This window comes from Corvus moneduloides, chromosome 8, assembly GCF_009650955.1.
Source record: "Corvus moneduloides isolate bCorMon1 chromosome 8, bCorMon1.pri, whole genome shotgun sequence".
Classification (NCBI taxonomy): domain Eukaryota; kingdom Metazoa; phylum Chordata; class Aves; order Passeriformes; family Corvidae; genus Corvus; species Corvus moneduloides.
In genome coordinates, this window is record NC_045483.1 from 34,201,647 (window position 1) to 34,224,176 (window position 22,530).

Below are 22,530 nucleotides of genomic sequence, written 5' to 3' on the forward strand. Positions count from 1 at the left end.
TCTCATTCCAATCCCCCTGCTGCGGGCAGGGACACCCTCCACTAGACCGGGTTGCTCCAAGCCTGAAGGACCTGATGGTAGGACCACACTGGGAATAGGGAGTGCTCAAGGACAAGGCAAGCGAGGGGAGGGGCTGGAGGGAAGGGCCGGTCTTCCCTCTCGAGGTGCGCTCCCTGCCTTGCTTCCTGCGCTTTGCAGGCAGCTGGGAGCGAACCCCAGGGCACGGCTGGCAGGGGACGCTTGAGTGGTCCCCAGCGCCACTTTATCAAGGATCGTGGGGGCAATGGCAAGCTGGTGGCGCTTGCATGGGAGGGCGATGAAGACAGCGTAGCTTTGCCCCCAGGGTGTGTGGGAGCCGCTTTAAAGCCACGCTCACACAAAATGATGCTTCCTGTGGAAACTTCGTAGGTGTTGTGGTGGTGAGTGATGCTGCTGTAATCCCTCAAAAAGTGCTTTATTTTCCTCTTTCCTGCTTTACATCCTTTTAAATGTCTCCCGCAGACCTCTGGTGCTCACAGTGATGGTGGAACCACTACATCTTTTGGCATGAAGTCACTCAGTTCTTCTCCTTGTGTTTTTAATGGCCCCTCTTAAGAGGTTAAACCAAAACCCTACCAGGGCGTTCCTTAAAATCCAGCCAGACTGGATTCCTCTGGATCTTTGCAGTGCCTGCTTTTTCACGTGCTTTGAAAACCCTGCTTAGATTTTACCACGGAAAAAGCTCTTCCACCTGTATGTTGGATGCTTCCCTTTCACACGACACCACTGCAGCTCATCACACCTTCAGGTTTTTAGGCTGCAGCAGCCAAAATATTTGGCTGAGGAGGGATTTTTGGATTTATAAGGGATAGGAGAGACTTCAAGGCTTGCAACTGCTGTGGTTGTGGCTTTTCTTGCTGGGATGGCAGGTTGCATGGGGCTTGGAGCAACTTGGTGGAGGATGCCCTGCCTATGGCAGGGGCTGGAATGAGATGAGCTTTAAAGTCCCTTCCAACTCAAACCAGTCAGGGATTCTACAGTTCTGTGAGATGGGGCAGAGTAGGTGCTTGTTCCCATGGGAACTGAGATTACAGCAGTGTCTCTAAACACCTTCTTCACTGCTAATTTTCCTACAGCAAGTATTGCATCCCTTCAGTACTCACACTCTTGGCCAGGATGGAGTGGGTGGAACAGTTTTCTGGGAAAACTTCAGCTTTCTTTCCCATGGGTTTCTTTCCCAAAGGGTTTTATCCCAGCCCTGGAGCCTTGTTGGCTTGGCTCAGCCATTTCCCAGGTTCCCCCACCTGACTCACCAGCCCTGACCCTGAGCTTTTCCCCCCAGCTTTTCCTGCAGGGATCATCTCATGGCACAGCTGCCGTGGTTTTGCCCAGCTGTGTCCCATTGCAGCTTCCCAGCTTTCCCCCTGCATTCCTGATTGCTGGGCAGGTTATAACAGCAACCCTGCCAGCTGCTGCTCCTTGGATGCTCCAGACTGATTCCAGGGCACTCTGGCTCTCAGATAAGCATGTGGATGTCCCAGGAAAGCCTTGCAGTGATCCTGGTGTGATGTGTGTGTCCCAAGGCAGCTGCCAGCTCTGCAGTGGAGGTTTGGGATGTGCAGCTGCAGCTTTATGTGAGGTTTGCTGTTACCACAGATCAGTGCTGGGATTTTCACTGCTGCTTTGGTGAGTTATAAACTGGTTTATTATTATTATTATTATTATTATTATTATTATTATTATTATTATTTTGTGGAGTTTGGGGAGTCTCTGGGGCCCAGCAGTCAGGAAATACAATTCTTTGTATTGCAGGCTGCCTAGGAAGGAGAGAGCAGAGGCTGATGAGAGCTCTGTCCCAGCACTTTAGAGCTGCCTCTCCACTAAATTCCCGAGGAGAGCTGATCCTCGCCATTCCCTCGCTTTCGTGCACTCTTTCTCATGGTAGTTTTGTCTCTGCAGCCAGCTGGAATGGACAGGCAGATAATGTTTTATTTGGTGAGTGGTGTCCATGTGCTCTCCTGAGGGCTGTATGGGATATCCTGGTAACAGGGTGACTTGCCGGGAGAAGGAAAACGTGGGAAACTGCTTGTGCTGGCAAGCCTGGAGGCCAGGAGGGGAAGGCACTGCCACCCAAAGCCCAGGTCAGAAGGGTGAGGGGCTGCCAAGGGTCACCCTGGTCCATCGCAGAGGTCCCTCGACCTCGTGTGCCGCTTGAGGGACATCCCTGGGGGCCGGAGCGGAGGGGTTTGATCCCGACATCTCCATCAGCTCTGCCTGCAGCCGCTGGAGGTCACTGCTGATCTGCAGCTCCACACGGAGAGGCGGCAGGAGCCCTGCTCCACTTGCAAAATTCCTGGGAGATGGAGAGTGGCTGTCCTGGCGGATCTTCCCCAGGAGGCACAGCTGGCACGCCAACCCTGCCTGATGGTCCCCTTCCCTTGCTCCTGGATGGAATGACTCTTTGGGAGGATGAGGGAGCTGGGAAAGGGGCTCATCCTGGAGAAGGAGGCTCAGGGGGAACCTTCTGGTTCACCACAACTCCCTGACAGGAGGGGTCAGGCCCTGCTCCCAGGGGACTAGGGACAGGATGAGAGGAAAGGGCTGCAAGCTGTGTGGAGGTTGGAAATAAGGACAAATTTATTCACGAAGAGGGCTGTCAAGTACTGGAACAGGCTGCTCAGGGCAGTGGTGGAATCACCATCCCTGCAAGGATAAAATGCATCCAGGTCCAGGTCCCTTTCTGCCCACTTAAAACTGAGGTGACTCCATTCCAGCTCCGTGGGCACAATGCCACCTCTACTGGGGATCTGGGGCTGAAAGGTCCCTTCTAGGAGGGTTTGGAGCTATTGCCAAGGAAATGGGTGACTTTACCAAAAGGCCCATGTCCCTTCATTGCCTTTGTTGCTGGAGCATCTAACCAGGACTGGGGAAAAAATCATTGGGAAGGGCTTGGGAAACTTCAGGATTCAGTGGCTCAGCAGGACAGCAAATCTTCCAGCAGCAAAGCAAACTGGTAAAATCCCTATTCAAATGTCCTCACCACTTCCAAGCGGTCTGGAAACACATTCCCAACTCCAATTCCAGCTACAGGACCTGGTCCCTCTGGCAGGACAAGCATCCTTTGGGACTAGAAGTTCAGCTGATTTGGGGTAAATCTCATCTGATTGACAAATCTGCCTTTGTTGATCTGTAGAGGAGGAGAAAGAGGAAAGGGAGCGATGGAAAAAGTCCCAAATGGCAGGTGGATCCCTCTTGGCTTTGTCTGAGGAGCAGACACTGAGACTGAGAGGTTTCAGGTCAAAATATTCCCTCACAAACCCCTGTCAGAACAGTGGCAGGATTGGGATTAAGGCTTGTGCAGATGTGTAGGGGAGATTATAGCAACTCATCAGGGTGTAAAACACAGCTGAAATCAGCCCAAATCCTGATTCTGAGACTGGGGGAATGGGGAATTACAGGATGCTCCTTTGAGATGGTGAAGCTGGGGAGCAAGTGGGAGCTGCTCTCCGCTCTGCAGAAAGTGATACAGGCTCCCTCCAGCCAGGGTCATGCTGGGATCCTCCTGTTCAGACCCTGCTCAGTCCCGAGGGCTATTACTGTCTGTATCCTTGAGGCCAGCTCCGAGCGACGCTGCCCTGGGATCAGCAGAGCCCTGGTGCGGGGGAAGCCCTGATTTTAAGCAGAGTCTTGGATGGCCTCAAATACATTTGCAGGAGTTGGCAGGAGAGGATAAGGCGGCCCCATGGGAGCCCTCTGGCAGGGCTGCTGTCAACCCTCGGGGTGCTCCGGGGGGTTTTAGGAGCAGAAGTAGCCCTCGCATTCCTGTTTTGCAGGGTATTTAGGGCACCCTAAATACAGACCTAGAGAGCAGGTTCTTGCTGAAAGTGCCTCTCCCTTCTTCCCATCCATGTGTCCAGAAAAGTTAAGAGTCAAACAGAGACAATATAAAAATACTTGGCATTTATTTCTGTACATAACCAAAGCGCTTGTAATTGGTGTCTCCAGATGGAAAACCAGACCATTTTCATCCGCTGAACCAGGAGACTCAGTGCTAACATTTCAGGCTCATAATTTTAAAAAATGTACTCCATGTCCCTCTTTTCTTTTCTAAAAAGCTTGTTTTATAACACACACAAAATAAGGGCTAAAAATACTTTCTAAGGCACATCATTATCAGGAAAGAATGGAGAAATGCTGCTTTTTCCTCGCGAGCCTCCCTCCAGTGCTGGAGGTGTTGGGTGGTGGGGGATGATAACAGTTCAGCTCAGGAGCAGAATGCAAAGCAGGAGGACAATATTTACCCAAAGCTAATTGTAATTCTCATAAATGGTCACCAAAAGAGCCCAAATATCAGCAGGAGAGGGAAGCTGCTGGATCCCTCTGTTGCTGGAATGCTGCCTTCCCACAGGTAGGGTGGGGGCAAATCTTATCTCCAGTAAAAGAGCAGGGGAGCTGCTGCCCGGGAGATGAGAGGCCAGAGGCTTCTCCATTAATACATAAACTTTGGATCAACAGTTAAGACATGAGGCTGCAGGCAGAAGTCACCTCTGCTCATGCCCTTGTGGATTTTAATTACAAGGTGTTTTTAATGACATCAGATGATCCTTGCAGCCCTGCCTGTCCTGTAGACACTGGAGTGGGAAGGCACTGGCCACATCCCTGGCAAAAGAGTGTAAATTCCCCCAGGAATATGAGGCTGGCACCAAGCTGAGAGGGAGCTGAGTTGCCTTCGTGTGCAAAAGAATGTGAACACCTTCAATTAAGCCAGAAAGAACATGGAATAATTGGCATTTTGTTCTTGCTTCTCTGTTTTTCTCCCTGAGGATTATTCTGGAGTTGCATTAAAAAAATATTAAAAACCATCGCACCTCCTCCAGAAATCAGTTTTTTCCATATTCTTGGAAAATTTGGCAGCCAAAAAAGCTGTGCATTAAAAGAAGGTCATTTATTCCCTCCAGTGGGGACTTCCAGCTAGCTGCAAATGTATTCCCTCCTGACAGTTTTGATAAATGGGGAGAAAACATGGAATTTTGGGGTGCAGGCTTGCAGGAGGGTTTCTTGGGCTCTGAGAAACTCACTCACTTGCAAAATAAGGCAGTTTTTCACGAGGACATGCTTGGCTTCCAGCAAGGCCCGTCCCCATGAAAGGGAGGAGTCCAGGAGGCGGAAATCTCAGCCTTTTGGGGTGTGAGGGCAGATTTGGAGGCAAGGGGTGTGTCTGTCCTTCAGCAGTTCCTCCTGTGGTCCCTTCTGATGTCCTTATTGCAGCATTTTTCTAGTTGAAAGGTGGTTGTGGAGGAGAGTCCCTAAGTGCTCTGACTCCTTATTCTTTTTCTGCTGTCAGCAGGAGGTTGCAGACCTTGGAATTGGTTTGGTGCAAGGCAAATTCCCTCCCAGGCACGGTGCCATGCCGGCCTTTCCGAGAGGTGCTGCTCTGGCTCCCAGCAGACTGGGAAACTGTGAAGATTTCTCTGTGGGACAAGGTGACAGCAGGATGGTCAGAAGGCTGTGGTGGTGGTGGATCTCATCCTTCTCCTCCCAGACCAGCCCAGTCACCATCTCCTGATGGTCTATGGATGGTGCTCCCACCCCTGTCAGGAACTTGAGGTGCCCTTCTCTCATCCCTACCAATTCTGAGCCAGTAAGTGCAACCATTAATTCTCTCCTCTTCCCAAGGAACCCTCCTTTATCTCAAGCCCATAATGATGTTTCTGCAGGATCTGGTTGTACCCAGAGACTACCTGTACGGGACCTGTTCCTCTCTCAGCTGCAGGCACATGAGCACGGGGCTGCTGGAAAACCTCAGCATGGTGTTGAAGTGGATAGAGGTCTCCACCTCTGTCTGGCTCCTCAGGGTGGCTTGGAGGAAAGGGGAATCTAGTTCTGCCTGGAAATCCATAGTGAGGCTTCCCCTGGAAGAGAGAAGCACATGGGGTCTGGTCACTGAGCATTGGCCTGCGCTGGGCACCAAAAAACTCCAGAAACACCTTGATTGGAGATCTGGCCATGGAAAATGGGTGTTCCTAAGCACCAGGAAAGGCTGGACCCATCAGAAGAAGAGCAGGGGGCTGTGGAAATCCACCCTCATCCCCCGGGTATTCCCTTTCCCAGCAGTTTCCCACCCACTGACCTCGCATTGACGCTGGTTTTCAGTTCCTGCTCCCAAATGCTCACATCCATGTCAGCTGAAATATCCAGCCCCAGGCTGCCCTGGAGTTTGACAGTCACTTGGAGGCCAGACTGCAGAGGAATGACCTGGAAGATGGAAAAGGCAGAGCTTCCTGTGACCAGGCACTGCTCTTGGATGAGTGGCTGACACCGGCAGTGACTTGTGGCTGCTGGGAATGTCTGTCCCAACCCTGCAGCTGGGCCTGCATGGGAGCAACTGCAGCCACGGGTCTCCCATGGCAGAACAAGCCATCGCACTGCTTTACCAACCCCACGACACATCTGGCAGTGCCACCTCGCTCTCAGATCTGTACCTGTGGTGCGTAACATTCACAGGCTCATTTTTCTGGATTCACTGAGATGTGGCATGGAGACAGGTCACTGCTTCCTCCCCATCCAGTACCTGGTGATGGTCCATCAGCAGGAGGTTCCCTTTGACCACACTGGTGGTCTCTCCGCTGCTCAGCAGCACCTTGGCCATTAGATCTGTGTAGCCCTGGAAGAAGATGATTGGCCGCAACTGGACATCAAAGAAGGTGGCCGACATCCCAGCCATGAGCTCTGGCTCCTCTTCCCCTTCCGAGAGGTTTTCTCCCATCATTGACTCCATCCCTTGTGCTTCAAAGGTGACCTGGAAGACAGAAGTGGAGGCACTCTTTGGAGCAGGACATCAGCGATGGAGTGACTTGGATGAGGCATCCAAATCGTCTCTGAGCACCCCGAGGTATCAGTGTTGCATCCTCTGCTTTTTGGGGGAGCAGGGGACTCCTTTCTCCACAGGAGGAGTGTCTGGTTCCATACTGGTGATTTGGGAATTTGCCTGTTTCTGATACAGGACATGCTGAATGTGGAGGTGAAGCACCACAAGGGGGTTAAGAGGGGACACAGGGACAGCAGTGGCACCACTGGGTTGGTGTTGTCACCACCCCCCCCCCCCCAGCCCCTCTCCCGCTGGCACCTGAGCTGCACGAAGCCGCTGGCCGTGGCTGAGCAGGGAGAAGTCGGAGACGCTCTTCCTCAGGAATCCACCCTCCAAAAACAGTAGATCCAGCCCGAAAGTGGAAATCAGGTCCTGGGTGACTGAAAGGCAGAGAGATGCCCATGAGCACCCCTGGGTGTCTGATGGAAGGGGGGTTGTTACAGGATGATCTTTAAGGTCCCTTCCAACCCAGACATATGGTACCATTCTGCATCTTCTCCTTCCCTTCTTGCAATACTCAAAGAATTTAGCATTGCAAGGTTGTTTTTTTTTCTCCCTGACTTTTCCACCTTCACTGACCCTCTGTGAGGCCAGACTGAGGTAATTTGAAGAGGGACAGAAATGAGAGCTGAGGGAAGAAGAATTAAGCAGATATTTAGGAAGTGCTGCTTTTTGTACTCTCTGAAGTTTGATTCTTTCTTTTAAATTCAGTACAAGAATCCTCCTCTTTGAAGATCTTATTAAAAATACGAAAGGAACTGAGGAATGGAGTGAAATATCTTGACTTATCAGGGAAAGCACAGAAAATCCCACCAACAATCTACTGTTGGTTTCATCTCCAGCTGAAGTTCCTCTTTCAAATTAGCAGGATTTGGGAAAAGTATGCGTTAGAGAAGGGTGTGTTCATATCTCAGGTGGTGGCAGCCAGCTGATGCTGGAGGACATTCTCAGAAACCTCTCTGAGATTTTGGGCCATTCTATAGGCCTGAATCCTCTTCTGGAAGCTGCCTTTTCCTACCAACTCATCCTTTGACCCTCTGAGGGGACATGGGATCAGTGTCCTCTGTGCTGTCACCTGTCAGAGGTCCTGAGAAAGAAGAGGAGGTGCCGACTTTAGAGAAGAAATTGTAATTATTTATCCGCGGGTCTCCCATGATGTCTTTCATTATGTTCCTGGAAAAGAGAGGGAAAGGATGTGTCAGCACTGGGAGGAAGGAAAGGGAAAAGGTCAGTGGTCACTACAGAAGGAAATAAAATTTGCCAAAGTATTTCTCATGGTTGCTGGCTGCCCAGAGTAGTGTGGGCAAAAAATGAAAGCATCAGACATGGGCTACCCTGGAATTTCCCTTTCCTATGGCTTATTAGGATAAACCAGGCAGATATTTTTGTGCAGTTTTTACTTAGCCCTGCAAAATGTGAGTGCTTGGTTTGTTTTGTGCAGACAGGTAGATTAATGCAGGTACAAACTGTGCACTGCCTTGGGAGCCAGAGCTTCGGCCTCCAAGGACTCAGCCAAAACCACAAGCCTGGGTCCCACTGCCATGGGGCAGGATGACAAGGAATGTCAGGTTTTGCCCGGCTATATGGCATCGGCATCCCTTTTGTTACTCCAGGAATATCCAGGCAGCCCCCAGGAAGTGATGCTAGCACATTTTAAAGATACATTGGTCCAAAAACCCACAGCTGGATTGTGGAGGAGGAGGAGAAAAAGGTGATATAGAGCAGAGGGAAAAATGCAGTCATCCCCTCCAGCCCCACCTTGCCAGGTGGTGGTGGTCACGCAGGCTGTTCTGGACTTTCAGCAGCAGGAACGTGGCCATCTCTGTCTCCATCTCGCTGGTGGCCAGCAAGATGTTGATGACATCCATGGGCAAGGGGTGGTTATCCAGGAGGATTTCTGCAGCGGCTAGGCGACAGGTTTTGTCATAACTCTTCCTCTTCTGGTGGAAAATCCTCCTCATCACTCGCTTCACCTGATGAGAAGGGATAATTAAAAGAGAGTGCAAATGCACCCCAGCAGCTTGGCTTTGAGTGGGGAGGGGAGCACCAAGCCTCGGCAACTTCCTTTCCTACCTTGCTGGAGATGTGGGGAACAGGGAATCGCTGCAGGGCAGAGGTGGCCGCGGCAGTGACAGCAGTGGGACCGTCCTCGGCATGGTCCAGGAGAGTGGGGATGGTCTCGGGGAGCATCGCATTCCCCAGGGCCAGCAGGTAAATGACCACCTTGGGCTCCTCCTCGGCACCTCTGAGCCCCCTGAGGATGGTTTCCACCCCACGCTCCACCACCTGCTCGGGATTTGCAGAAGGAGGGGGGACAGGAGATATTCTGGGCACCCCTGGAACTGGGTCCCAAAAAGCCAAGTGTGAGGGATTGCAGAGAACCCACCTGCAGCCCACAGAGCTTCTGCTGGCACAGCTTGCCCACCAGAGAGCCCACAGCAACTACCCCTGTCTCCCAGGTCTCAGGCGACAGCTGCGTCTCATCCAGCTTGTCCTGGGCATCAAGAAAGGGGTAAAAGGAAGCAGGAAAAAAGAAATGAGGAGAAAAAAAGAGAAGGAGTATGCTTTACCTCTTATCTCAAAGTGTTTCTTAAGCAAGTAAGGAAAAACTAGTTCTTTCCTGCCTTGAAGGTGATGCCTTAGGTTTTAACTTTTATAGTTTTCAAATTCTGCACTGCTTAGTGTGTAACTCTGAAGTTAGCCTGTTGACTTCTGCTCTCTCGTGCCAGGCAGACATAACAAAGCCTCTCCAGACTTTGTCTCCAAGGGCACCCAGACTGTCCTAGGCTCAAAAAGGATAAACCAAAGAGCCTCTAAGTGGGGCAAGCGGAGGGGAACTTACACCATTAAACTGAAGCTTTAATTGGAGAATGAACCCTGCTATGCAAATGAACCAAACCTATAAAAGTGTGAAGAACTCGTGCCCTGCCGTCCGTCTTGGGGTCCATCTGGGCAGGGGCCTCTGGCCCCCCAGGGGTACCTTTGAAGGCCTTTCAAATAAACACCTGCTTTTATTCCCTTACTCCTGTCTAGTCTCTGTTTCTAGGAGGCCTCTTAAGGCATCAAAGGAGGCCATGCATGATTTAATTGGATAAAATGCTGTGGCTCTAAATTAAGATTTTATTATCTCTAATGCACTGATGTAAAACATTTTCTGCTGAATTCTTTTCCTCTGAGGAGCATCTACTCCCACCACCTATGTCCCGTTAAATGCACATAAAACAATCCCATGAGCAGGAAAATCAATTTCTGCAGAAACATTTTCCATTTTTCCTTTTTCCCTTTTCCCGTCCCAGATGCAGGACCCTCTGGGAAGAGAGAGAGATGTCCACACTTACTAAGATGAGATGGAGAAGCTCTCCAGAAGGCCGGGGAGAGAAAGCTGCTGCGTAGAGAAACTTCTCCACAAGGGACTTGGGCTCCTTGCTGAAATCCAGGAAGTCTGAGAGCGCTGCCAAGGAAGCCACTGACTGTGTGGCCACCACTGCCTCCACGAGGAAGGGGCTGGAGCAGGAAGAGGGAACTCATCAGTGGCATGGCCCACAAAAAACATGCAGTGCTTGGACAGGACGGGTATTAGGAAAGCGAGAGAACACTGTCACTAGTCAGGATGGCTGCCTGGACCAGGGATGGTGCCTGGAGCAGCACCAAATGATCCTGGTTGTCTTGTCCAGTGCTCAGAATTTTGAAGAGATGATTCCAGGGATTCTCACCGCATCTCCTCAGGTGCTCTCCTCAGCAGCTGCAGGACATCCCTCTTCTTGGCGCTGCGCAGCATCTGGATGAACCTCTGGAACTGCCAGGCTGTCGCCACCCTCGAGGTGTCTATTTTGACTCTCTGTCTGTCAAAAGCCTTCAGGAAGGCTCTCAGCTGCAAAGGTGAGGTTTGTTAGGTGGGATTTAGCCTCTTTTCCCCTGTTACCACAGGATACATTTTACACCAAAGCAGCAGTAACCAGCCCCTCCAAAAGCACCACTGGGGTTTAACTCCAAATCCTACAAGCGCCCAGCTTGGGGGAGAGCCCCTGGTGAGTTTTGGGGGTTGGTAGCATCACTGACCGATGGGCAGTGGGTGCAGACTCTCCTGAAGGGCAGGCTGGTCATGACCAGGGGCTGGGGCCGTGCATCTGTGCCAGCCAGCACATCCTCAAGGCTTTGTCCAGACACTTCTGCTGGCCCAGGCATTGCAGGAGACACCAGCTGGAGCTGCTGCCTGTGAAGGGAGAAACAGTCAATAGAAAGTTTTGTGATTTACATCCCCTGTGCTCATGGTTGGGATCATCGCTCACCTTGAACTGATTTTGATGCCAGAGCGGGATCTCAGGGCTGGAGCCACCACGTGGCTTTCCTCTGCCAGGACCGACTGGAGGAGGTTGCCTTTCACCACATACTGGCTTGTGCTGGAGGGCTGCCACTCAACTCCAAAAATCTTGGGAAAGGAAAGGCAAGGAGAAAAAAAATGCAACCTTTTTCTCCCTTCCCCTTTCCCCAGGAGACTTCTCTTTCCATTAGCAGAAAAAGAACTTTCCAGTCCACAAAGTCACCTACTTCACTTGCAAAATGTAGGAAAGGAAAATCCAGAAGAGCCCACCTTCTTCCCAGATGTGGGAGAAGGCAACACCAGGTGAGGACGATGGCAAGGGGATGCTCTCATTGTGGTTGATGCAGGTAGACAGAGTGGTGACACAGGGACTTGCATGACAAGGTGGTGTTGAGACCTCTGCCAGGGCCTATGGGGTCTCCATGGGGATGTCCATTTTTATATTGAATTCAGTAGAATTTTTATATTTTAAAAAACCTTAAATTTTGGTTGTGGCAGGTATAACTGCATTAAGATCCACAGGATTTCATCTGTGCATGTCAGGGCTAAACGCAGGCTACTGCTTTAAGCAAAACCAGAGTCCTGTCAAACTAATCCCCAGTCTGATGGGTCTGAGACCCAGAAAACATCCCTGTATCTCCACCTTCCCCAGCAGGATCAGCTGACAGGTCAGAAGTGATAACAAGGGTGTGGGTGGGATGACCCAGAGCACCTTTACTGCTCCTACCCACCTTGACACCACAAGATCCTCCTGAGGGATGTTGGTGCATCCCACTTTGAGGATGGGTCTAAGAGTCCCATCCCAAGCTGGTGCAGAAGGCTGAAGCCAGCTGGGAATGGGAATCCAAGCCCACCTGCAAAAAGATTTTAGGGATGGCCCTGCTGTACTCAAGATGAGCTGAACCCCCCACAGTGAGAGCAATGGACTTGCTTTGTTTGTGGAGGTGAATCCAGACTTTGGCGTTGAGCAGCTGAGAAGATCTTTGGTCTTGGTGATGGAATGGTTGGACACAGTGTAGGTGACTTGGCAGCTTCCAGAGGCGTCTTCCTGAAACACAAAGGGGAGTGACCATGGGTATTAAATGATCTGTAGAGAGGACAGACAGAAAGGCCAACCTAACAAATAGAAAAACATCAAAAATCTAGAAAGTGGGCCACATCGGGGGGGTGGTGGGGGTGGTGTTGGATAGCTCCAAGTCCATCTGGGCATCTTTGCAAACTCAGGCTGACACCACCAGCAGCAGCATCTCTGTGACTGCATTTGGGGTTCTGAGGTTATTTCATGTTGTTCACAGGTCATTCCAGCTGGCTGCTGGCAAAGCAAATCCTGCTTAGCAGGAATGCCGTTCCTACTGTCAAGGGAAAGGCTATGGTTTTGTAAGGGTGCCTATTGCTGAATATTAGGTTATTTCATTTTAAGTCTTCTGCCTTTCCAATAGTCACCCTTGCTCACAGCCTGGTTGGAGCAGCAGAGCCCATGTTGTTTATCTTGAATTTTGCCTCCTCTGCCAGAGCTCATGGGCTAGCTAGGTTCCAGGGCCAGCTCTCCTGGCACATCCCTGGATTTTGGGCAGATGTGGCCCCAGCTCTGGACCTACCTCCACTGTGGTGCCAGCATGGGGCTGAAGCTGGAACAGACTGACGATGCCTCGTTTCAGGTTGGAGATCAGGATGTTTTCCGCTTCATTCCCATAGAAAGCTTTGACCTGGGGGGGGGTAGGAGGTGTTGCCTGGCTGAGGGGATGTCTCTGCGGTCCTTGAAGGCTCTCTGCTGCCTTCCCTGACAAAAGGGAACCTGAGAACACCCTGTAGACACCTGAGGAATTTTCTCAAGGAGGACTTTATCCCTCAATAGCATGAGGTCTGTGGAAGCAAGCCCACAAAATTTCCCTTTCCTTCCCACCCGTAGAGGAGAAGGTCAGAAGAGAGCTTATATCCCATGGTTAGGACTGAAGAGCTTTTAACATGGGATTCAGCTGAGTCCTTTTGGACGATGGGACTCCATGTAGGGTCCTGCACTGGCCACTCTGTCCAGTTCCTGCTGCTCTGAAATTGGAGGTGGAGCAGGAGATCCTATGGGCTTCATTGCCCAGAATATTTAGGATGAGGACAGGAGTGCTTTGCAGAGGGCATGAACAAGCCCAGGAGGTGTCCAGCTGACCTTCCCACTGTTCCAGGAGATGAACACTGGCTGCTGGAACTCTGCCTGTGCCTCCTGGCTCAGTGCAATCTCTACAGGGGGACCTCTGCTGCTGTCCTGGTTCCTCTCCTCTTCTGGCTGGTGTTGGGCCTTCAGGTTGTGGATCTGCAACAGCAGAAGATGGCAGAAAAAAGTGACCAAGTGTGTCTGCTCTAAAGGTGGTGTGTATTTTACCTCCAGGTGATGGATTTGGTCAGAGAGGTCATTTTTCAGCTGGCATGGGCTAGAAAGGGAAGGGGTTGCAGCTCCTGGGGTGCTGCCAGCAGGAATACCCAGCTGTGATGGCTGTACTGTCCCACCCACCTGCACCTGGAGCAGCTCTTCCCTGCCTTGGTCCCTCCAGAGCCGGTGCAGATGGATCAATGCCTCAGCCTGCAGCCGGGTTCCCCACGGGGATGGTGTGGACGTGTGGTCCAGCTGGACATGCAGCGTGTACCGGTACTGATACAGGGTCCTGGGCTGGAAAGAGAGTGGCTGCAAATTCCCTGTGGAAAGATGGAAATGTTGAAGGTAAGCAGTCATGGATCTCCTCCACTTCCTGCACCTGGCAACTTCCATCCAGAGGGCACCCGGGCTTGCAGGGGTGCTCGTGACCTGTGCATCACTCGACCTCCTGGGACTGGAAGTCTAGCTGATGGGAAGGTTTTCACGGGGAATTGTGCCCGTGGTTTAGATACTTGGGTGTTCTCCGGGCTGACAGCTGATTCCTGCTCGTGTTTCCAGCCCTGCCTTAAAAATGATGGCTCGAGCAGGGTCTCCACTTGGGGACTTCAGGACTTTTAGAAATGCCAAAGAAACGCACTTTAATCCTAAAGGGAAGTTTCCTGAGCATGCCCACAGACAGGAGGGATTTCTCCAGTGCCTTTTTAGCACTGGGCATTAACTGGGGCACAGTCAACCTTCTTAGGGGAGAAAAGAAACTGAATTATTCATATTCTGGGTTTTCCATCAGAACTTCTAAATCTTAATTAAATTACTGACTTTGTGCTAAGGCAAAATGAAGTTGGTGGGACAGCTTTAGATCAAAACACCCTGCTTCAGCCTTATTTCTCCAAAATTATTCTGAGTCCCTTCTCTTGCTTGTATACAATTGTGATGAAGGGAGAAGGGTTGCCTTTGCTGTGACAAACCAGTCAAATCTATTTTCTGAAGTCACTTGAAATTCTCTTGCAAATTTGACACACTTGCTGGGCTTCTGAAATGTTTTATAGCTTTGCTGCTTTTAACAACAAATGAATCAATGTAAATCCAGCTCAGTCCCTGGGGCTTTCCTCTGTGAGACAGACTGAAGAGTTTGTATAGTTCTGTGCTGTGTGCAGTTTAAAAAGCTCCAGCTCTCTGGTTTTCCTCACCCCCAGGAAGGACTGCCACAATCCCCAAAACTTCCCTGCCTCAGGACATGCTCGTGGTGCTTGCAGTTTACCAGTCCCTGTTCCCTGCTTGGCTGTAGACCAGGAGGGTAAGTGCTGGGATGAGCATCTCACCTCTCCAGGCATCCAGACCCCGTTGTGTCCCTGAACCCAAATCAGCCCAAAGTCTCCCTTACCTTTTGCTGATCTCAGGAAGGAAAAGCAAAGCAGGCAAAAGCATCCCCAAAATGCCTGTGGATTCATGGTGGCCTCTGGGAGCTGGGCAGGAGACAGGGAAGGAAGGGGGGTGGGAGAGAGGGACTGTACAACAAAAGTGGGCAAGATTAGGAGTGTCAGACGATGGGGCCCGACCTTCTCCCTATCCCCGCCTTACCCGAGAAAAGGCAAATAATTAAACCTTTGTACCAACCCCCAGCAGCAACGGAGGGTTTGGAAATCAGCTGAGGTTTGCCAAAGGCCGGCAAGAAGGGAGGAAAGCTGGGAAAAAAAACTGCCAGAAGCATTGCAGGGTGGAGAAGCTGCAAGTTTGTCTTGATTTGGGAGGAGGATGCTCAGAAAGCTGCTCTGTCCTTTGGTGATCTCTCTCTCATGCGATAGAAGAAAATTCCTTTCAAAAGAAAAGACCCGGAAGGGGGAAGGGGGGTAAACAGCTTTTCCATCCTTTTAGTTGGAGACTGGGATTTGCAGCTCGGAGGCTCATGTTACTTAAAGGGCCAGGCTGGAGGGGACGGGGAGCGCCTGCTGGTGGGTGGGACTGTGAGCACTGTTACCCCCAGAAAGAAACGGGAAAAGGGCTTAGGAGAGCCATTTCTAAATCTCTTGGCCCATTAACCGTACAGTTTTGGTTGTTTTTGGGTTTTTTTTTAAATGCATGAACTTTGTGATTACTGAGTTTAATTGTTTTCTAAAGACACCAAAGTGGCGGTGATGCAGCTCAAGGTCCTGGGAAGGCTTTTTGCTAAAAAGAATGGGGGGGTGGGGGCGGGGCACTTCAGGTGTCACTCTGGAAGTGATCTACATATTACAGCGGGACCAAACCCCCAAAACTTTGGAGTTTTGGCATTTTCGATGGCACCTCTTCCAGCTCTGCATCACCACTGGGCTTTTGGGCCACTGCTGGGATCAGAAAATCAGGGCAGATCCAGTTGAGAGCAACCTGGGGAAACTCCAGTTATAAGTTTCCCATATGTGGTGTCTTCACTTGGTCTTCTGGTGGTCTTTATGGACAAATACTTCATATTTATCTTTAAAAATTTTCTTCTCTTTAGTATTTTCATTTGGCTTTTATAGAATCATAGAATGGTTTGAGTTGGAAGGGACCTTAAAGATCATTTTCTTACAACCCCCTGTCATGGGCAGGGCAGCCCATGGCCCAGAGAAGCTGTGGCTGCCCCTGCATCCCTGGAAGTTTCCAAGGTCAGGTTGGATGGGGCTTGGAGCAACCTGGGATAGTGGAAGGTGTCCCTGCCCATGGCGGGGGGTGGAAATGGATGATTTTTGAGGGTCCTTCCAACACAAACCATTCTATGGCTCTGGGAGATTTGTGCTCTGCAATGCAAGGTGAGAGCAAAGCATACCAGAGGATGAAAATCCTGCTGAACACAGAAATTTTTGGTTCTTTATTCAGGGTGGGGAAAAATGAGGTATTTCAGAGTGAAGTGGTTGTGGAGAGTCTAAGCCCTGAAGGCAAGGTCCTGGAATGTTTGCTGGCTGCAACTCAATACAATGCCTGGAGAGGAAAGGAAAACAGAAATAGCCTGGGAAAAAAAACCTGCTGATAAGGAGGCCACAAAGTGGAACTGAACTTTGGCAGGTTGGTTATTTAGGCTCAGTTACCAAGACTTTCCAGGACTAGGATACAGAAAACTGGGAGAAAACCTGGTTTCTCTTTCTCCAAACGTGTTTCTTCCTTCTGTCTCTGGGACAGTCTGTGAAAAAGAGTAAAGCAGAAGAAACCAGAGGGAGTTATAAGACTTTGTGAAGCATTCTTCCCGAATCCATCTGGGGTTGCAGTGCTCTTGGAAAGATGCCTTATGGAACTTCAGACACCTATGGACAGATGCATGGTCCTAAAATCAGTGCTGCTGGAATCTTGGGTGCTCCTCCAGCCCCTTGTGTATCACCCAAAGAAAATGCCATTTCCCATTTCTATCCAGTGGTGGGACCCAGTGGCTGGCTGCTGGATCACCATGGTGGGAGATTCCAGCTGCAGGGCCTGATGTGGCAGGTCCAAAACCCATGGGCAGAGCAGAGCAGAGCAGGGGCGGTCAGTGTGCCCAGGTCACTGTGCCCAGGTCACCACGTAGGCACCTTGCCAGCGAGGTGTGATGTCAGGATGGACTTTGGCAAAGGGTGACCAGCCTGCCCACAGGGTGAACTCTTCTGGCTGGAAGCAGGATGAAAGCAACAGGGACTGTTGCATCAACGCCTGCAAACGTCAATTTTCTTCTCTCCTAAATGACCTTCAGCTCCCAAAGTCCCGTTCTTCCTCCCCACCATCTTTTCCTGCCTTGTCACTCTCTTTTTGCCATTGTAGTGGTAGGGAAAGCAGTGACTCTGCCAACAAGCTCCATCAATCCTTCCCTCTAAGAGAAAAACTGAAGGGGGATGAGCATTTCCCACATAATTGTACTGGCGGCACCCAAAAGTTTCCAAAATCCCTGAACAGAGAGATTTCCTGGGGCTGTGTGGGACATACTGGTCAAGAGACCCCAGGTGTGTCCAATGAGCACCTGCGGGCCCTAATGTGCTTTAATGACCCTAATGAGCCTCACCTGTGGTCTCCACCCAAGCCCATGGCTAGGGAGCCTATTTAAGCTCAGCCTGGAAAGTAGATGAGTTTTTTAGGCTATGTTATAGTTTTGGTTTTTGTTCTGTTTCTGCTGGTTCTGGATGGACCCAAAGCTCTTCTGTGCCCTTGCTGCCCTGGAGAGTGTTGATGGAGATTTTTGTGAGGACCCAGCCTCAAATTCTTCTAGAAAGGCCCTGTAGGTGAGGGCACTACCAGTACTGGGTCACCCTAGCTCATCTCCCTGTGCTGTGTGTGACCGTGGATCATCTAAGGAGCTGTTACCATTCCCAAGACATCTACCTCTTCCTCCTGCTCCCCCTTGGCACATGGCTCTGAGATAGGTGGGATGTATTCTGGCACTCTTTACTGTGCAATGGCTTTTGTTGGGGAGGTATTTTGAGCACCTGAGGTCTGCCCTTAGAGCTCATCGCATAAATGCTGTGAGATAAGAGGAGCAATGCTGTGCAAAGACCCTGGTTTTCCTACAAGACAAACAGTGTAGGAGATGATTTCTGTTCCTGCAAAGCAGCCAATCGCCTGCCCTGTGAGCAAGGGCAGGAAAGTGTATTGACGGGTGCTTGTGTTAACTGGTTAAAAACCAGACAATTTTAAGAGAGAAAAAAAAGAAAAAGGTTAATTATGCTCAGTTAATTTTGTGTTTTTAAAGGTTTGGAGCTATTTTATTTGTGATTTTTTTTTAATATATGTACAAGTCGGGTTTTGGACCAGACCTATCTATCTATCTATCTATTTTTTAAGCTAGCTCACCTAAGCTGGGTCTGTAAGCCAGAAATGCCCCCATCCCAAGTCTGTATTTTTAGGCAGTTGCTTAGGAATTTTCTATGCAAGCACATAGATTGTGCTGCCTATGGATTTTGTGGAGGAAAACAGTCTACGCCAGGGCTGAGGCTGTTGTGAGATGTATAAAAAGAGCTACTCCCCACCAGCCCCGTGGAGAGGCAAGGCACTGTCTGTGTGCTTTGTGTTTTATTGTCTGGAGGTTGCCAGGCTGCGCTTTCCAGGACAGCCTCCTTTTTGCCCTCGTTTTGAAAAAATCCCTGGCTTGGCCGGCTCCTTATGAGCTTTGGTTGCTCAGGAGATTGGGTCGGGGAAAGGAGGAGAGTCTGAACACAGCGAAGTGGTAGGAGCTGGGTTTGCATCTCAGTCTGAGGCATCTCAAAGCCTGATAAACTGAAAAAAAGATTTTGCTGTGTTAATGCACAAATATATTTTTGTGCAATTTTTAGAAAATAGGGCTGGGATCAACCTGGGGAGATTGTCTGGCCCAATTCGGTTGTCTGCCCTGCTTTGCCATGAGGAATGGATGCCTGACCTCTTGCAGACAGTGCTGCTGATAGATTTCTATAGTGAATTTATCCCAGTACTTTGCTGCTATAAAGAAATGTCCTCTTGCTGCAATTTCCCCCTATTACACCTTTAAACCCAGCCCCAGCTGAGTTAGAATTTAGTCCTTTTTCCTCAGCTGCCTCCCTATTTCCTTCCTCTCACCTTCCAGGTCCTGTTTTCCAGACCTTGTTCTCCCCGCCTTCCCTACCCCTCCCGCAGTGCTCCATCCTCTCCCTGCACAGTTCATTACTTTGTAATCTCAGCAACTGCTAAGGAAACTTTCTAATCTTGTTAATTGGCAATGCAACTGCTTTTAAATTCAGTTTAAAAATAGGTTTTGAAGTCAGGCTCTGCCCTTGCTATTGATTTGAATTCTTGATTGAGTAAATTGTTGGTGCTTAACAAGCTCTTTGCTGCTTTAAAGCCTTTCTCCAAGGGTCAAAGAATAACACTGACAGGGAGTGAAGGAGCGCTGCCCAGTAGTTGCTTAGAACAGAGTGTGTTAAACCCTGTTTCTTTAAAAGCAGTTTTGAGTAAGTGAAATTCAGGCACTTGAATTACTTTGGGGAATGGTCCATTTAGGATAGATCCACACTGACAGAAGCTGTTTATCTGAGGTCAGTACATGCTTTGATCAGTGCAGGGCCTTCCCCTCAAGAAATGCATGAGCCAAGCCCAGCAAGGTAAAGACACAAGTTCAGCTTAGAGAGCTGCACAGGTGAAATCCCATGGATGTGCCTGGAGCATGGCCCTCCCCAGCAACTTTTCTTACAGTTAAATTCTTAAAAAAGCTAAAAGCTGATGCTCAGTACTTTGGGATCTGGCTCAAAACTGTGGAGAGGATAAACTCCCTTACTGGAACTCAGGCAGTGGAATGCTCACAAGCCAGCAGCCAGATTGCTTCTTGTTCAGCGTAAATTCAATGGGTTGGGTTGTTTGTTTGTTTAAGTATTGTTAGAGAACAGAAGTAGACTGGAGCACCACTGGCACAGTTACTGATATTTTACTGTTCCTCTTTTTCTTTTAAAAATTTATGTAGATAACATGAACTTTTTAACTCTGTGATTTGGGAGAAACACTCTTTCTCCCCCCCTCTCTTTGGAAGAGATATGCAAGTCCTGAGTCGTTGGGCCAATGCTTGCTGCATTTTGTTTACGTTTTTACAATCAAACAAGGGGCTGATAAGATTGACAAGGAAGCTACAACTCAGGAGCTCACTAGACAGCAGCCTCTAAACTCCTTGGGTGATGCAAAGAGCAGTAGGGTATGAAGACTGTTTTCCAGGGCAAGATTAATCCATAATAACATGCTCACTGACATAAAAGTCACTTCTTATAAGCCATTTACTATTCCCTGAAGTGCAGGAGCTGGAGTGTTTGACAAAGCCTTGGCAGAATGATGAAGAATATTCTTGTCAGATTTTTCCTTCTCTTGTGCCAGCAAGAGCAATCCATCATCTTTAAGGGTTTTGTTCCTTTGGGATTGTGTGTAGTTTAGATGAAAAACAGTACCCAGAAGCATTAATTATTTAATCTGCACTGTTTTTTTCCTTGACGTGTGAGGTCTGAGTATTGTGCTGGGAAGTGAGGCCAATAAAACTTCCGGGAGTCGGACTTGGAGCTTGAAAGTTTTAGAGTTAATGCTCTATGGTCAGAAGAGGGGGAGACACCTTCCTTCAGGATGTCTCTCCAGGGAATGCTTTTGCCAGGTTTTCTCTCGTAACGGCTGAAGTCTTGCCTCTCCCTGAAATTGCGGTGTAGATCCCACTGGAGGCAGCAAATCTCTCAAATGTATGAGCTTGGGCCTACACACCTGCTAAGGTGTGACTAGAGGTGTGAGAGCTTTTGCAAATGAATTTGGAATAATGAGAATCACAGAACCACTGAGGTTGGAAAAGCCCTCTAAGGTCATCGAGTCCAAGCTGTGCCCAATCCCTACCTTGTCACCCAGCCCAGAGCTCTGAGTGCCACGTCCAGGTGTTCCTCGGACACCTCCAGGCATGGGCACTCCAAACCTCCCTGGGCAGCCCCTGCCAAGGCCTGACCACCCTTCCCATGGAGAAATTCCTGCTGCTGTCCAACCCTGGTGCAGCTTGAGGCCATTTCCTCTTGTCCTGTTCCTGGTTGCCTGGGAGAAGCGGGCAATCCTCACCTGGCTACACCCTCCTGTCAGGGAGTTGTAGAGAGCAAGGTCTCCTCTGAGCCTCTTTTTCTTAGGACAGGTATGGAACCACTATTTTGCATTAAAGGACAATAAGCAGATGTTTTGAAAAAAATGTTTTGAACTGTTTTTGCATTGCCCTGGAAATCTGCCAAGAATTGGAGTTGCTTACCAGGTTAGGTGTTCTTGCCTGCAACTTCCCAGGGGCTGCTGGAGGTGGGATGAGGCTGTTGCAGAGGAATTACAAGTACGTGGTTTCTCACTCAGGAGACTCTGGGTTTACTGTAGTTATGGGACTGGTTTTCCAGACTAGAGGAACCCCTTAAAGGACTGCAGAGGGAGGTGGAGATGGGATTTGGGGTTTGCATCTCCACCTGCTGAACACACCTGGGGTAAGGTGCCCCTTGGCAGAGCTGTAAGGTGTAATGTGGGCAGCAGCTCCTCCTCTCTTTCGGGGGCCTAAATTGAAACGCTCAGGAGCCAAATCACCTCTGAGCTGCTCTGTTGTGAGCAGGAGAGGAAGGGACACCTCCAAAGGCCACACAGCTCACTCATGGTCAGAAAAATCCTACTGCTGAACCTGGAACCCCCCCAAGGACGCCCGGGACCCCCCGGGCCCCTCTGTGATCCTCGACAATGCACCCCCCCATCATCAGACCATGCAGTGTCCCCCAGTGTTCTGCCAGTGGGAGCACTGGAAGAGATACTGGGAACACTGGGAGGGAACTGGGAGGAAACTTCCCAGCACTCTCCAACGTGCAGCAGCCCCAAGTGCGACCAGTGAGGAGGAGGAAGTGCTCCCAGTGCCCCGCCCCCCCCCCCCCCCAAATGTTGGGGGGGGGAGGGGTACGAGAAGAAAAAGGATTTAAACTGAGGGGAAAACACTCAGTTTCTGTAATTGTGTTTGAACTTAGGAAGATCCCACTTCATCTACGATTTGGAAGGTCTCAATTGAAGTAACACACAACTTTTTCATGATTTTGTATTTATCAGTTGGCAGGGAATCACTGTTTTCCATTATTTTCGTATCTAAATGGAAGAAGAAAGCCTTTATGGTACTGTTTGATGGATTTGAATTGAGGGAAACCGCCCCATTTTCATCATCTTAAGGTTAAAATTGAGGGCAAAACACCACCGTCCCTGGTTTTAAAGGGCTTCCCTTGAGAAGAACCTCTTTATGTGCCATTATAAGATTTCCATCGAGGGGCTTCCATTTGAAGGGACCCTCATAGAGGAAAAATGTGTCCAAAAGCCCCCAAAATGGTGTTTCTTGAGGGAAATTGAAGAGGAAGTTGCATTTTCCCTCATTTTAGGAGGCTAAATTGAGCAAAACTCCCCCTTGATTCAGTTTTTATTTGGGTTTAAATTTAGAGGAGACCCTCCTTATGTGTCAATTACGGGTCTAAATTGAGAGAGAACCTCCGTTTTCCCTTTGATTCAAGGCTTTGAAATGGTGACTAAAGGGAGTTTTCCCTTAATTCATTAAGAAATTGA

At 49.7% G+C, this 22,530-nt stretch overlaps 1 protein-coding gene across 3 annotated transcripts; it reads right to left on the minus strand.

Annotated features, from left to right (window-relative positions):
- Positions 1 to 3,922: 3,922 nt before the first annotated feature.
- On the minus strand, positions 3,923 to 16,047 carry LOC116447414 (microsomal triglyceride transfer protein-like). 3 transcript variants are annotated; one of them, XM_032116562.1, is made up of 19 exons: positions 15,148 to 15,232; positions 14,915 to 15,038; positions 13,672 to 13,853; positions 13,330 to 13,473; positions 12,767 to 12,874; positions 12,100 to 12,216; positions 11,137 to 11,276; positions 10,907 to 11,060; positions 10,561 to 10,718; positions 10,186 to 10,351; positions 9,234 to 9,341; positions 8,921 to 9,133; positions 8,606 to 8,820; positions 7,923 to 8,020; positions 7,106 to 7,227; positions 6,551 to 6,778; positions 6,110 to 6,234; positions 5,721 to 5,891; positions 3,923 to 5,450 (listed from the first exon to the last, which is right to left on the minus strand). In XM_032116562.1, the coding sequence occupies exons 2-19, from the start codon at positions 14,979 to 14,981 to the stop codon at positions 5,303 to 5,305; spliced, it is 2,664 nt and encodes an 887-aa protein (XP_031972453.1). In that variant the 5' UTR covers positions 14,982 to 15,038; positions 15,148 to 15,232; the 3' UTR covers positions 3,923 to 5,302. The 3 variants fall into 3 exon arrangements, with proteins under 3 accessions (XP_031972453.1, XP_031972451.1, XP_031972452.1); XM_032116560.1 differs by lacking the exon at positions 14,915 to 15,038 and having other exon boundaries at positions 15,148 to 16,047; XM_032116561.1 differs by having other exon boundaries at positions 13,672 to 15,240.
- Positions 16,048 to 22,530: the final 6,483 nt, after the last annotated feature.

Bases quoted from the DNA above. Each gene is read 5' to 3' on its own strand.
- LOC116447414 (XM_032116560.1), bottom strand. From the start codon at position 15,241: ATGCTTCTGGCAGTTTTTTTTCCCAGCTTTCCTCCCTTCTTGCCGGCC. The intron at 11,277-12,099 runs GCAAGTCCATTG...TCCTTTCCCAAG, and splicing joins GATTCACCTCCACAAACAAA to ATTTTTGGAGTTGAGTGGCA. The intron at 6,779-7,105 runs GTGCCAGCGGGA...TCTGTCTTCCAG, and splicing joins AGCGGCTTCGTGCAGCTCAG to GTCACCTTTGAAGCACAAGG.